Source organism: Condylura cristata, unplaced genomic scaffold (assembly GCF_000260355.1).
Source record: "Condylura cristata isolate star-nosed mole 26May11 unplaced genomic scaffold, ConCri1.0 scaffold00002, whole genome shotgun sequence".
Taxonomy (NCBI): domain Eukaryota; kingdom Metazoa; phylum Chordata; class Mammalia; order Eulipotyphla; family Talpidae; genus Condylura; species Condylura cristata.
In genome coordinates this window covers 2679778-2695425 of record NW_004567103.1, presented here as the reverse complement: position 1 = coordinate 2695425, position 15648 = coordinate 2679778, and the positions used below count along the sequence as shown (strand labels likewise).

Genomic DNA, 15648 nt, shown 5'->3' with positions numbered 1-15648 from the left:
AATAAAGTTAAAAAGCAATAGGGTGTTAACAGTTTCCTGCTGAATGCTTGTGGAAATAGTGCTTTCTTAAATGTGTGCAGCAGGACCCTTGGGTGCAAGAGACAGGCTGCCAGTAAGCCCACTAGGAAAGCCAGCCGCCGACTGGCTCACTCACGCCCCTGGGAGGCGAGGCCCCTGCGAGGCGAGGCCCCTGCGAGGCGAGGCCCCTGCGAGGCGAGGCCCCTGCGAGGCGAGGCCCCTGCGAGGCTGCGAGGCGAGGCCCCTGCGAGGCGAGGCCCCTGCGAGGCGAGGCCTGTGGCAGTGCTCCAGGTACAACTACCCTGGGGCTTTCTCTGGCCGGGGCTTTCTTTCTTCTGTGTCCACATGGGTGGTGGTCCCAGCAGCTGTCCAGATGCTGCTCACAACTCCTGGTCACATTCCAAGTTGAGCCACCCGGGGAACAGAGGGTCTTGTTTTGTTTTGTTTTCCATAGAAGAACTACGCTCAGGCCAGCTATGTGGGGGCTGTAAGAGAACTCCCCAGAGACAGAATGGGGGCAGAACAGCCGGATCCACTGAAATCCACTGCTGAGGGGAGCAGTGGGGAGCCTGGAGGGGTCTGCTGTGCCCTGTGGGTCAGTTCCAGTGATTGTCTGAGACCTAACTCCCAGGCCACCAGGGTGGCCCCAAAGCTTCTCTATGGCATAGTGCATACCAGTCCCAGGAGAAGGCCTCTGACTGGCCCTCCTGGGGGTACGGGCCCACTTTCTGGACCAATCATTGCTGGAGGGTACTGTGATTAGTTAGGAGCAGGTCCTGGCACAGGGGCGGAGGCTGGTTGCCAGGGAGAGGAACACCTCACTCCTGCTGTTCCTTCCTCACAATCTGGCACTTACGAGGTGCCCAGTGATTGATTCTACTCCCTCCTCTCCCCTTTGCATTGGTTCCACCCAAGCAAATCACAGCAAACAAGCATTTTTTGATGCATGTGATATGTCACCATCAAACACTATTTTGCTCTTTCTCCCCAGTGGGCCAAAGAATTGACCTTTCTTGAAAAACACTTCTAATTATGAAAATAGCATAGACTAGGGGCATTTTAGAAATTGGCCTACTTGGAACCATCATAAGTGAAATTTTTTTTTTTAAAGATTTATTTATTTATTCATACAGAACTGGGGTACAGGCCAGAGGCTCAGGGGCAGTAAGAGGCTTCACCAGAGACAGAGTGGGGAGCAGAACAGGCAGATCTACGAAGTGCACTGCTGAGGGGAGCAGCGGGCGGGTCAGGAGAGGTCTGCCGCGCCATGTGGTCACCTCCGGGGCAGGCAGGAATCGAACTCATGCTGAAGTGGCTTTAGCTTCTCAGTGCTGTGCTTTAACCCGCTGCGCCACCAGGGAGGGCCATAAATGAAATCTTAACACCGCACCCCATGACCAGAGAACAGTGCTGATGGCGTAAAAAATAAGGCCAAAAGCAGTCACCAAGCAGCACTGATGGTATGTGCGCATGCACGTCCGTGACATTGCGAGGATGGCAGACGCCAGCAGCCGCGTCTGCAGGCTGCAGTGGCCAGGAGTGACTCCGGGTTCCCCCACCTGGTCTCCTTCAGAGCAGGCAGCCGAGCCCAGTGCTCGCCTTGCCTTGTTCTCGCCAATTCATCACGCCTGTCTTCACGTGCAGAGGCTTTCATGACGGCCAGACACCTGTCAGTGCTGGGCTGTGGGTCCCTGTCTCCTCCCCGCCCCCTCCCCACGGGGAGCCCTGTGCAGCTGGGGTGCCCACCTCCCTGGTTAGGGGTGACTGGACTGTGGATGGACCCTGGCCAGTCTAGGTGAGTTGGATTCTCAGTCCTGGGAATTTGGAATAGGGCTGAAGTCCTAGGAAGTGGCTCTGCAGGTGGCTTCTGGAAGCGTAACTCAGCGTGGGGTGGCTAGGACACTTTCCAGTTCTCCACAGCATACCAGTCTTTGTGGACTGTAAATAGGAAGACAAACAAGGCTGGGCAGTTGGAGAAGTTGTCATTCAGAGGCTGGTGATTACAGTGAAAATTGGTGAGAATGTCTGGCATGCTCTGTGGAAGGCCAGGCGTCTTCAGGTTGAGCTGGATGGTTTTCTTCTTTAACTGCCTAGATTGAGGATCCCTGCGGGGTGCCAGGGCCTCTGTGGGTCCTGCCGAGCAGGCTGTGTGAGAGTTCATGGCATGGATCTGTGGAGTGGGGGCCTCTCCTATAACCACAGGCATGGTCACCCGCTCTGGGCCCTTTGGCTATTGCTCAACTCAGGACAGCACCTGTCTCCCCACAAGGAGGGGTCCCTTGTTCTGTGCTGGCCTTATGGAGCAGTGGGGAGGGGCGGGGGGGTGAGGGGCTCCTGTGACTATTTCAAGAACAGGTTTGGTCCTGCTGACTGGGGCTTCCCTCCTCTCCAGTTATGGCTCATATTTGCAGATCTGAGACTTTGCTTCCTCAGCTCTTCCCAGAGACCCCGGCCAGGTGGTCCCTACTTGGCCTTGACCCTACGCCGGCCCTCCTTCAGTCACCCCATAGCCGAGGCTTCTTCGGAGCCCGTGTTCTGTGTCCCGGCGCCACATTCTGCAGCAGACATGGCCTTCGCTGGTCTCTACTGAGAGTCTCGGAGGCTGCAAGTGGTGGACATGACTGCCCAGCCCCGCTGTGCTGACCACAGCGCCTCCGCATAGCTGCAGGCCCTGGGGTGTGGGCAGCCCCTCTGGCCTCCCGTTGGTGACACCCCCTGTGGAGTCAGGGGCCTGTGTGAGAATGACGGGGTTTGAGGGGGTAGGTGGAACTGAAGACCATTTGAAGGCGACCCATTTCCCGCTGGAGATGCAGAGTTGGCTGGTAAAGCACCTGCACTGGAATTTGGAAATTCTGTTGGGAAATGTGGGAGTTTTTCCAAATCAAAAGTTGGAAAAGTTGGTCCTGGGGATTCTCTGGGGGCAAAAACATGGACGTGGTTTTCCAGCTCACTCAGGGTAAAGTTTTATCCCCTTGGGGAAGCCAGTTTTGAGTGGAGAAGGCCTGAGACCAGCCTGACCTGGGGTCTCCTGGAGCCGTGGGGAAGACTTTCTGTGGAGACTTGGGCTGTGTCCCTCTGGATTCTTGCCAGGCAGAAAGATAATTTATTGGTCAGACAGCTATCACTTATCAAAAATACTTTCAAGAAGAGAAGTGAAAGAGCGCAAAATTGCCTTAAGGGAGAGAGAGGGGTCCTTGCATACTTCTTCATTTAAATTGTTATTCAAAAAATGTCAATAATAAAGATAGTAAACAAAACATTATCCCATTGTGGCCTTAGTCCAATCTGGAGGCAGAAGATGGGTTATATAATAAACAAGGTGGGAATTACTAACTCACCGTTTGACAGAAAATAAGGTTAATGATCAACTTCACATGATAGATCAGAATAAATTTCAGAGATTAAATATTTACGTGTGAAAAAAAGAAGCCATAAAAGCAGGAGACAAAAACATGCTGATTGTTTCTGTAACCTTGGAGGGGAGGAAGTTTTCTCTAAGTGTAAGGCAAGAAAAGGATCAACTTTTAAAAGTCAAATAAAATTAAGAGGCAGGTGGTAGAGCTAAAGTATTTGAAATGACCAGATGGATAGCGGTCTCCTGGAAGGCACCAAGCTTTGGCCATCAGTGGGAGATCAGAACGATCTTAAAAACATGAGAAATCTGGGCCCTCCCTGGTGGCGCAGCGGGTTAAAGCACAACATTAAGAAGCTAAAGCCACTTCCGCATGAGTTCGATCCCCGCCTGCCCTGGAGGTGACCACATGGCGCGGCAGACCTCTCCTGACCCGCCCGCTGCTCCCCTCAGCAGTGTACTTCGTCCATCTGCCTGTTCTGCTCCCCACTCTGTCTCTGGTGAATCCCCACCCTCCACATCTCTGGCCTGCACCCCAGTTCTGTATGAATAAATAAATCTTTAAAAAAAAAACAAAACATGAGAAATCTTAGATTTGTCCATTTAAAAACAGTAATACAGGTCTCTTGGATCCTTTCATTGGTGGCTTTAAAAATAGGATGTTGTCCATGTCAGCTTTTATACATGATGCTTCTCAAACCACCGAGTAAATGTTCCCCAGGGATGCATCGGCGTAAGCGCTGAGAGGGGGACTCACTTTTTTGGTCAACGTTTCGCCAAGTCCCCTCCAGAAAGTTTGAACGTACACTCCCAACCCCTGGAAGAGAGGGAGCCCGTTCCTGCATCCTTGCAAAGAGTGCGCAGGTTTTCTTTTCTTTTTAAAGATTTTATTATTTAGGCATTTAAGAGCTGGGGTACAGGCCAGAGGTGCAGGAGATGAGAGGACTCACCAGCATCAGAGTGGGGAGCAGAACAGGGAGACATACGAAGCCCACTGCTGAGGGGAGCAGCGGGGAGACAGGAGGGGTCTGCTGCGCCCTGGGGTCACCTCCGGCTGAGGCGCCAACAGCGAACAGCGAAGGCTGCGCGCAGCAGCGGCTGAGACAGCTTCATAGTTCTGTGCTTTCACCCCTCGAGCCCCCAGGAGGGCCGGAGCGGGCATATTTTCACTGCTGAGTGTGATGAGGGAACCGCTGTGTCCCCCACACCCCACACATATATCCCCCTCGATGGGCTTGGCAACTGTGACTTTTGCTGGGGCGGAGGGGACTGCTGGCCACTCTCGGTGACCCTGACCATGACCGTGACCGAGCCCGCCCTTCTCTGCAGTTCCTGCTCATATTCCACAAGGCCGCCGCCGGGGAGCTGCAGGAGGACAGTGGGCTGATGGCGCTGGCAAAGCTGTCCGAGATCAACGTTGCCCTGGAGGGCGTCAAGGGTGCCAAGGACTTCTTTGAAGCCAAGGTAGGTGCCTGGCTCCTGTGCGGGACGACCCCTCCCCCTTGACGCAGGGGGAGCTCCCCAGGACAGCAACAGCTCGACATACACGTGCTGTGCCCCATGGCAGAGAGGAGGTGCACGTGTGTGCAAGCTGAAAATGCAAATGCAAAATGGCGTGGTAAACGCCACTGGTCTGGTTTTGGGCTCAGCAGATTTACTGGTATGATGCTCCCGGTCTCGATCCAGAATTGCCTAAAAGATCTTCTTTCCCAAGCCACTGTTGCATTGCTTGAAGAGTTACCTCCATGACACCGTATGTAGGTGAGGGGCAGGGGAGAAGCTGGTGTATGCTCCATTCACAGGGATGGGAGCTGGACGGACTCTCCATGGTCCCGGCATCCTTCTGGAAGCTTCCATCCCTTGTTCATCCAGTCACTGAGCATGTAGGGCGAGCCCACCCCTGGCTGGGCTCCAAATCTTAGAGACGTGCAATTCAGGGGGTCAGGCTGCCGGGTTTATCTTGTTTCTTCCGCGCTCCCCGTTAATAATCTGTGCTTCAGTTAACTCTCCTGCACAACCGGGACGGTTGTTGGGTTGCCGTGAAGGTGACACTCTGGGTCAGGTGCTCAGCGAGCTGGCCCCTGCCTCCCGGAGGCTGCCCCTTGAGACGCCCTGGCTTACCCCAGAGGTCTGCTGGGAGGCCAGAGATGTCCACGTTGGCACAGGCGACGCCTAGGCAGGGCTCCTCTCCTCTGTGGTGCCACCGGGAGACAGACTCCAGCCCACGGTGGCCTGGTGCCCCCTGGTGTCTGAATCCGGAAAGCATCTGACAGCATCAGGGACAGGCCAGCAGCTCGCTGCAGGGTGCCGGGAGCCCCAGGCCCACCCTGGCATAGGCGGGGCCCTTTCTTCATGGTGGGGCGGCACTTCCCCAACTGCCAGGCACCTCCCCAAGGCCTGGGGATGCTGCTGCTTCGCAAGGGGGTGGCAGACCCGACGTCGGGCCTCCCCAGGGCGCATACTCCCTCCCGCGAGGAATAGGGGTGAGAGGAGGGCCCCCCACTCACCCAGTGAATGCACATTCACACAGTGGGTCTGCATGTCCTGGGCAGGCGCCGAGAGCACACGCCTCCCCTGGGCCCGAGCCTGGCAGGGGGACGTCTCCGGAGGCGCTTGACACGCTCCACCTCTTGCCTTGTCACACTAGCACCACCCCCACCCCGTTTCCTCTCCAGCGACACCCCCTCCCCAGCCTCTTCCTAGAAAACTCTACTCCTCCTTCAAAACCCCTGTGAGGGGACCTGTCGCGTCCTCTCGGCTCCTTCCTGTGCCTCCACTGGACAGCGCCCAGCCCTTACCGTGAGCGCTGCCGTCAGGCATCTGTCCCGGGCTCGCTCAGCATCTTTTCGGGGAGCTCCTTGGCTCTGCTTTCTGGAGGGCAGCTAGGTGGGCCGTCACCACGCACATCCTTCTGCTCTGGGATCTGCGCCTAGGACTGTGCCCCCCAGGTACACACACAGGCCAGCGCGCTGGACCTGCAGACGCAGCATGGTGGGTAGAGGGAGAATCTGGAAGCACCAAAACCCCCATGTCCAGGAGCCGAGTCCACACGCCGCCCCCAGGCCCTGCAGCTGTGGAAGCAGAGGCGGGTGGACTGACGTGTGGAGAAGCCCAGCAAGCCGCACGCTTGAGATCCCACTTTGTTATGTATTCAGCACAGCGCGGCTAATGACGTATGCCAACGTATCAGTGATGGTGGCGGGTGAGGGACTTTTTAAGAAATAGATTTTGGTAATGTTTTATAACATGCGTGTGCTGTTTTTTTGTAACCAGGAGAAAAGATGAAAAGAATGACAGTAACATTGTGAACTGGTTATGTTTATGGTCTGCCTCCTCGCCCAGACTCAAAGGCAGAGTGGGTGTTTATCTTGGTAATTACAGTGCCCGCTGGCTCGGGGCCTCAATAAACGTTTGCATGAATGACGAAGGAGGGCCTCATCGCTCAGATTTGGGAGAGGGCCCCAAAGGAGCAGACGTTGTGACAGATGTTCAGAGATGAAGGAGGAGTCACCTTGTAATCAGGGAGGGCGGGCGTTCCACCGTGGGAAAGACCGAGGGCGTTCCCGTCCTGGAGGCACAGAGGGTAAGGACAGTCCCCTGTCCTCGCTGGATGTGACTGGACAGGGCGCGCTGGGCTTCCCGAGGTCAGGCCTTCCCCAGCCTGCCGACACTGCATCCTCAGACCAGCCCTCCGGGCCCCACCCAGATGGAAGCTGGGGTGTGTCCAGGGAGCTGGCCAGTGGGAGGGCTTCCCAGCCCACAGCGCTCTTGGAAAGCACAGCTGGAGGCCTTGAGCGCCGGAGGGGCTGGGAGCGAGTGGGGCGAATCCACCCGGGACTCGAGACCGCGTGACGGGAGGCTTGGCACAGCAGTGGGCGAGGTGGCAGAGCTGTGTGGAGGGAGTTGGCCGGATTAAAAAAATCGAGACTGGCATCCCCTCCCCTCAAGAGTGGGAATGGTCTGAGGAGAAAAGGTATAAGCTGGGTTTAATTTTATTTTTGTTTGCATATTTTATTTATTTACACATACAAGAACTGGGGTGCAGGTCAGAGGTGTGGGGGGTGGGGGTGGTGAGAGGATTCTCCAGAGACAGAATGGGGAGCAGAACAGGCAGACTGACTGGAACACACAGAACAGGCAGGTGGCCCGGAGGGAGCAGCGGGGGACGAGGGGTCTGCTGCGCCCCGCGGTCACTCCCTTGCTGGGGATCGAACTCATGCTGAAGCGGCTGCTGGTAGCTTGATAGCGCTGAGACTTTGACCCCCTGCGCCACCAGGGTGGCCCATGAACTGAGTTTCAGGATAAAATCTGAGGAGTCTTCAGGCCAAGAAAAGGCACGTCCTCCCATGTGAAAGGCAGTTTTGGGGGGGTGTAGTTTCCCCTCAGCCCTGTCTCACAGCAGAAGGCCACCCCAACTGCACGGAAGGCTCCAACGTGGCTTTCCCCAGGAACCACGAGCCCACCAGTGATTCTGCTGCTGGAGAAGATGAGGCTCCTGGCAGCCCAGCTCTGTATGCATATGGCGGACCCGGCACCACCTTGGGTCCTCAAAGGAACGGCTCCTTGGGTTTGCTAAGGTCTTGCATCTGTAGCCCGCCTGTGGTGGCAACTGAAAAGAAGCTAGGACTCCAGTGGACTGTTGGTTCATAGATCACTGGTGCCTGTAAGACAAAGTAAAGACGGATGCCAGAAGTTTGCTCACTTCTCAATGACGTGAGTGACTTCTTTGCTGAATTTCATAATAGTTTTTAAATATTGGAAGAACATTCTTTCATTTTGGGGAGTAATGCATAGGAAGAAAGCTATCGACACATACTTTAAGATTTAATTTGCATTTTGAACATGTTCTAATCATTTTTTAAAAGATTTACTTATTTGTGCACACAGAACTGGGGTGCAGGCCAGAGGTGCAGGGGGGTGAGAGGCTTCACCAGAGATAGAGTGGGGAGCAGAACAGGCCGAATGACGAAGTGCACCGCCGAGGGGAGCAGCGGGCGGGTCAGGAGAGGTCTGCCGTGCCCTGGGGGTCCCTGCCTGGCCGGGGATCGAACTTGTGAAGTGTCTGCGCCTGGCTTCGTCATGCTGCGCTCACTCCATTGTGCCACCAGCGAGGGCCCATGTTCCGATCATTTCTTAAGAAAAGATGGTCTAGACAGCTCATCTGTAGCAGGGGTTGGTTCCCGTGGAGTAAACACTCACACCAGGCTCACAGTCAAGCTGTTTTTAAGACAGTGAGTGTGGAACTATGAGGAATGATAAAGATATTTATGAGCAGAAGTTCAGCAACTCTGCCAGCCCACACTTTGCCCCTCAGGCAGCTGAGTGCTGCGGCGTAAGGGGGCATAAGGGGGCCAGCTCTCAACAGGGTACAGTGCCACAAAGTCGATTCACCCATTGAAAATGATTGTATCACATGCGTTCTCGGGAGCTATGATTCTCCCAACAAAACCAAATAAAAGTAATACGTCCTAAAAAAAATCAGTTTCATGAATATAACAGGAACAATCTTAACACAGTAAGAAATGGAATGGAGTTGGGACATTTGAAATTGATGTTCAGTTTGAAAAATCTTTAAATATATTCATATAGAGAAAAATCTTTAAATATATTCATATAGAGTGATCAAATAAGAACAATACGATCGTCTCAGTTACAAGTATCCGAAACACTTGGCGCAGTTTAATCCTTATTCATAATAGCAGATTTTAAAATAAAATAACACGCTTCTTCAACATGATGAAGGAACATTTACTTTCTTAATTAAGGTCAAGGCGTTCTAAAAGCAATAATGTTAAGTAAAGTGGTGTGGGTACAGGAATAAATACACCAGTTAGTGGGACAAGGTAGGAAATAATCAAAAAAACTCCTTCGGGTGGGGGTGTAGGGTATGGAGAAGACATCCGGTCAGTGACATGGAGCTCTTTAAGAAAAGGCACTGGGCCTCCTTGGTGGCCTAGGGGTTAAGTCTCAGCACTGTCACCACTAGGGCCTGAGTCCGATCCCCAGCGAGGGAGGGACCCACAGGGCGCAGCAGGCCCCTCCTGTCTCCCCGCTGCTCCCTCAGCAGCAGATCTCAGGGGATCCGCCTGTTTTCCTCATTCTGTCATTGATGGATCCTCTCACTCCTCCCACAGCTCTGGCCTACTGCCCAGTTTTCAAAACAAAACAAAACAAAAAAAGTATTGAGATCGTTGACTGTCCACCTAAATAAGTGAAGTAAGTCCCCTTTGACTAAAATAAGCTTAGATGACTTAAAAAACTGAACATAAACATAAGTTTTAGAAGAACACATAGGAGAGTAGGTTTAAAACTTTCAAGGTATGGAAGACCTTATTAATCATCGTGTAAAATGGAAAAGCAGAATAGAAATGGGTGGAATAGAATATAAATAGTCATGGTTGGAATTTTGATTGTGTCAAAATTGAAATATTTGTATGACCTGAGAAACCTTAAAATTAAAAGATTGAGAGAAAAAAACGGAAAAGTATGGAACAAGGGATTGATAAATTATGTAAAGAATTACAAATTAAAGAAAAACAGTTAAATAGAAAAATGAATTGACAAGTGGTTAATTCATCAAAAAGGAGAAAAAGAAGGGCCTGGTTTCTTGCCTATCAGATTAGCCAATAGGAAAAATGGTAATGATACAGATTATGGTGGGGGGAGCTGAATGGATCCAGTTTGTTGGAGGTGTGAAGAGAAAAAGCTACTTGGGTGAGAAATTCAGCAGTCGCTATGAAAAGAATGCGTTCGGAAATCGGACCAAATTGTTGAGCCACTCACAGAAAAAAACTCTGCTCTGGGGTAGAACATCTCAAGATGGATGTCACTGATGTGGCATCTGAAAATCAAATTTAAAAAATGGTACGAAAGCCTGTTCACAACACCGACAGAAACGCAGCAGGTTTGGAAGTAAATTTGGATAGACTGAGAGAAAGCTGAATGTTTTAGTGGGCCTTATAAAAGCAGTGTTGAATCTAGGGAAGATGCTTGCCGGCCCCCATCCTTGCAGGGAGCTCGTTTTGTAACCCCCATACCCCCCGAATGAAACCATATTATCTCGAAAGTAAGGTTAGAACTGCAGTGGGTAACGGTGAGGATGCTAAGTCGCATCCTGGTACGGGAATGAAGACGGGAACAGGCAGGGCTAGGGCAAAGTATCCTTGCTGTTGGGGAGCAAACTTTGGAGGAAGCAGGTGACCAGAGGAGTGTTTTTTGAGGGGGTCCTCCCCCCACCAAGACCAGGGGCCTGTGTCACATGGCTGGACACTACCTAGCTCGATTTGAGGCCCTCCCCCTGTCCACGCGTCTCTCCCCTCCCTCACCCTGGGGTCTGTTTTTGGCTGTTTCTCCGCAGGTCCGAGCCTTGGCCTCTGCCAGTAAGTTCGAAGCTGAGTTAAAAGCTGAGCAGGAGGAACGGAAGCAAGAGGAGGAGAAGAGGAGGGCCCGCCAGGCGGCCTTCAGGGAACTGAAGGCCACTTTCAGCGCATAGTGGATGACCCTGACCTCTGTCCACAGCTGTGCCTCACAGACCCCTCCCCCGGCCCTCAGGAAGCTGATGGGCGTCCTCACCACCCAGGCCCCTGCCCAGCCAGCCTCCGCATCTCTGCTCAATGCAACTCCCTCACCTGGTGGTGGTAGCTCTCGTGCCAGGGTAGAGCCCTCCAGAGAGGCCTGGGAGGAGCCGGCCTCCAGCCTCTCTCTGCCCGCTTCCGTCTGACCTTCTCTGTAGCCAGAAGTGCCTTGCCTTTTGCTTTGCCTCTCTGCCACTCTTCTCGGAGAGTGGCCGGCTGTGCTAACTTGCGCAGCTCCCCGCTTGGCCATCTTCAGAGGGGACGGTCCCTGGAGGAGTAGGACTCCTGTGGGACTCGTCTCTGGCCCTCTCCCTCCCACGCCCTGTGCTCACTGGACCTGACTCTCCCACTCCCTTGGGGAGGCTTCCCTTGACCTTGGGGAGGCTTGCGGGGAGCCAGGATGGACCAGGGCCCACCTCCTCTCCAGCAGGGGGCGCAGCACGGTGACCAGCGGACAGCACAGAGAAAAGACTGGAAGTTTCATCCTGGCCATCGCCTTTCTCCTGGCCTCTTCACCCCCCTGCACACATCTCTTTCCCGTCCAGGCTTTTTTTGACTCCGAAACACTGTACTGCTTAACTGTCAGCGTGAAAGAATAGTTGGAAGTCCTATGAAGCGTAGGAGCGTTCATGCTAACACTGACCTATGCAAGTCACATGACAGTAGACCCCTGACGTTCCGCGTGACACATCCAGAACCTTTCAGAACCCCAAAAGTCGTGACCAGCCTCATCATCTAGTCACTTTCCAGCACTACTCCACCGTGGAGGGACGCTGTGCCCACCACCAGCACCAGCGTCCTGGGCTGTTCCTTCTTGGGATGGCTCAAGTGCCAGGGGATGTTGTATTTTTAAAAATAATTCCTGACATCCTATTTATTACTTCTCTTTTGTAACTACTGTCTTTACCATGAAAAAAACATGGGCATTTCTAACTTACAGCCACTTCTTTTTAAATAAAGCTGTGCAGATGAACTTGGCCTTCACCTCAATGTGCTTCTAGTCTTTGAATTGGGAGGGAGAGGAGAGTGTTTCTTTGGGGGCCAGGTCCAGCCCAGGCACCTGTTTGACACTGAGTCCCCGAAGTACAGTTACAGGGGGCATCTGGGGACTGGGGTCTCCTGCCAGCACATTCTGACTACTGAACTCGTCTGTCCGCTAGGATTCTTCCCATAGCTGCTAAAGTCTGCTTCAGTTCTTTGGCTTCCTAGACCCCTTGAGATGTGTGAAGGCCGATGAGCCCTCATTCCATGACTAATCCCAGGGTGTTCGGGGAAGCCAGGCTGAGGACCCCTGCCCTAAGAGGATACCTTTAGCTCCCCACAGTGGGTCACTGTCTCTGCGTAAACCGAGAGCGATGCCCCGGGCATGTTTCTCCCGGGTAGGGTCCCCTCCAGCATGAGAAGGAGCAGAGACCCCGGCTGCGCCAGCTGGCAAGCTTAATTCCTGGGATTGAGCCATGTGAGTGGACACTTGTATTTCACAAAAGTAGCTGCACGTGAGTGGTAAAAGCAGTATTCGTTATTAATTATTGTCCACACTTGGCAGTGGCCGGGATGTTCTTCCATAGGCGGTGGAGAAGCAAACAGGACTAGTCATTCAGTGAGGAAAGGCTCCTTGACAACGAAAAGAAGGGAGCTCTCAACGAGGAGACAGAGGTGCTCACGGCTGAGGGAGAGCAGCCTCTCTGAGGGGCGCCCCACTGCCCTGCAAATGACAAGGCTGGGGATGGAGGGTCAGGGGCTGTCAGCGACGCAGAAGGGGGGAGGATGGGGGAGACACTTTAAGGCAGGTGAATTCTGTTCTGTGCCACACTGTCATGGTTGATACAAGTCATTGTAGTCAAAGGTAGAAGAATGTGCAAACCTAGAGTCCCTGGTGGCCCAGGGCTGAGCTTCGGCGCTGTGAAGCTGCCGCAGCCACTGCAGCACTGAGTTCGACCCCAGGGAGGGACTCGAGGCGCAGCAGACCCCTCCTGTCTCCCCGCTGCTCCCCTCAGCCGTGGGTTTGAGTCAATCTGCCTGTTCTGCCCACTCTGTGACTGTGAATCCTCTCACCCCCCACACCTCTGGCCTGCACCCCACTGCTTGTACGCATAAATAAATAATTATCTTTGATAATAATCATAACGTATCAGCACAGCTACATCAAATATAGCAAGTGTATGACTACCACACTAAGTCAGAGAGGGGCTTTATCGTCTGCTAAGTTATTCTGCAAATCTGAAACTACTCTAAAATCTGACAAAAAAGAAAAAGAAAGAAATGGAGACAGCAGTGTCCTTATGCAAAAACACCCTTCTGCCTCTTTGGACACCTGGCCGATGCGAGAGCTCAAGTCCCTGAATGTCAGACGACAGACGGTGACCCAGACGGGGACAAACAGGGGCGTGGGGCCTCTCACCATAGGTCTCCGCGGCCTTGACCCCCACTGGCCTGCTTCTGCATCTCTGAGGCAGTTTCCTGTCCCCCCTTTGTCCCCCCCAAGGGAGAACGAGCCTCAGAAATACAAGCTGTTCCTGACATCTCCCCTTCAACTTCTGAGGCTCCACTTTCAGTGTCTGCCCCAGCTGGCCTCTCCTGCTCCTCTGACCTCCCTCTGGAGCATCCTTTTCTCTCTCTGAACTGTATGCTCCAGGTAGATGCACGTGACATTCTAGCACTTTCTAGAACATGCCACTCCTCCGACTTTGGTACAGACTGTTTTCTCTCCCTGGCGCTCCTTCCCTCTCTTCCCCTGGCATGTTGCTTCTCATTTTTCCTGACTCAGCCTAAAGAGTATCTTCAGGAAGCTTCTCAGTTCCCAGGGGAGGTGAAGTGTCGCTACTCGGGGCTCCCGTTGCACCCCGAGTTGTTCCCCATTGCAGTCCTCACAGCATTATGCAGTGTCCCCCTTCCTTCCCGGCTTCTCCCTTTGGACTATGAACACCGCCCGACCTGCAGCAGTGGGAGCAGCCTTGCGGCATGTGGCAAGCACTCATGCCATGTGTTTTGCAAGGACATAAGAGGTTTGTTGAACAAAAATGGAAAAGGGAGGACCGCTACCCTGCATTCAGGGGCCTTCCACACCCCCTGCCATAGGAGACTGGCCTGAGGGGACCGTCGCCTGAAAAGTGAGGCCAGCAAAGATTGTGGGGACAGCTTTCTCCTTGGAAAGGTGAAGACCCTCTTTGGAGCAATAGGGAAACCCACCAACTAGATAAGCGACAAGCCAGTCAGTTCTGCCTGTGCCCTGGAAGCTAAGGGTTTGCAATGAGACTATAATGGTGGGCAGCAGCCTCATGGTACCTGCTTCCTCACCTGTGAAGTGGGGTGATGGTGATGATGGTGATGAAGGACCTGGAAGGCCTGTGCCTCGTGGTTAGTGGGCTGTTAAAAATTGTGGGGTCAAAAAGGAGCTCTCTCCTGCACTGCTGGTGGGAATGCAAACTAGTACAACCACTATGGAAAACTGTTTGGAGGTTCCTCACACTGCTAAACATGGAGCTTCCCTACGACCCAGCAATCCCACTCCTAGGTATCTACCCAAAAGACACAAAAACACTGATTGAAAAAGACACCTGCACCCCCATGTTTATTGCTGCTTTATTTACAATTGGAAAAACATGGAAGCAGCCCAAATGCCCAAAAGTAGATGACTAGATTAAAAAGTGGTACATAGACACAATGGAATATTACTCAGCAACCAAAAAAAAAATTAAACATGTCTTTTGCAGCAACATGGATGGAGCTGGAGAAGATCATGCTTAGTGAGATAAGCCAGAAAGAAAAGGAAAAATACCAGATGGTTTCACTCATAGCAGTATAACGGACCAGGAGAGAAAATAACAATAATAATGAACAGCTATAGACCAGAGACATTTTATGGGGGTGGAGTGGGGATAGGATCAAAAATGGGGGGAGGGAATTGCACTGGACTGTGGTGATGGCACAGGGGTGATCTGGTGATGGGAAGCCCACGGGATTGCAACTGAGATGGAAAAAGGCACAAAATGATGTGAAAATAAGCTATTATTTTTAAAAAATTGTGGGGTCTTCCTGGTGGTGCAAGGGGTTAAAGTGCAGCACTATGAAGCTATCACTGCAGCACAAGTTCAATCCCTGGCCAGGGGGTGACCCACAGGGTGCAGCAGACCTCTCCTGTCTCCCCACTGCTCCCCTCAGCGGTGGATTTCAGTACATCTGCCTGTTATGCTCCCCACTCTGTCTCTGGTGAATACTTTCACCAGCCCCCCACCTCTGGCCTGTACCCCAGTTTTTGTATGCATAAATAAGTTGATCTTTTAAAAAAAAGAAAACTGTTAAAAATTGTAACTGTGTTATTTGCTTTAGCTTTAAAAAATACTCATCCCATAAGTTGGGGCTTTAAACAGTCATTAATGTCTACTAGTTCACAGTTCGGAGGGCCAGGAATTCACCAGTGGCTGAGAGCATTCGGGGCTTAGGCGTCATTGGTCCACCTGGGGCTGTGGTCACCTGAAGACTTGGGGCTGGAGGACCCACTTTCACCGTGCCTCCCTCATGCAGTTTTCAAGTCGAGTCTGGCCACTGGAGGCCTCTGTCACTCAACAGGGGACACTCCGCTGGGCAGCTTGAATGTCCTCACAACATGGCGGCTGGGCGCCCACAAAGCACGTGCTACATGAAGGAGCACGTGCAAACCGCACCGTGTTTTAAATACCCAGCTCAGAAATCACACTCCGCCAT

The 15648-nt window shown here is 52.8% G+C and overlaps 1 protein-coding gene across 1 annotated transcript in view; it reads left to right on the top strand.

The window, feature by feature from the left end:
• Window positions 1-11928, top strand: part of EFHD1 (EF-hand domain family, member D1) — a 43048-nt gene extending 31120 nt beyond the window's left edge. The window contains exons 5-6 of the mRNA XM_004674193.2: window positions 4700-4834; window positions 10728-11928. Of these exons, the coding sequence (XP_004674250.2) occupies window positions 4700-4834; window positions 10728-10862 (270 nt within the window). The 3' untranslated portion in view covers window positions 10863-11928. The remainder of the gene's footprint in view (window positions 1-4699; window positions 4835-10727) is intronic.
• The last annotated feature ends 3720 nt before the right edge of the window (window positions 11929-15648 follow it).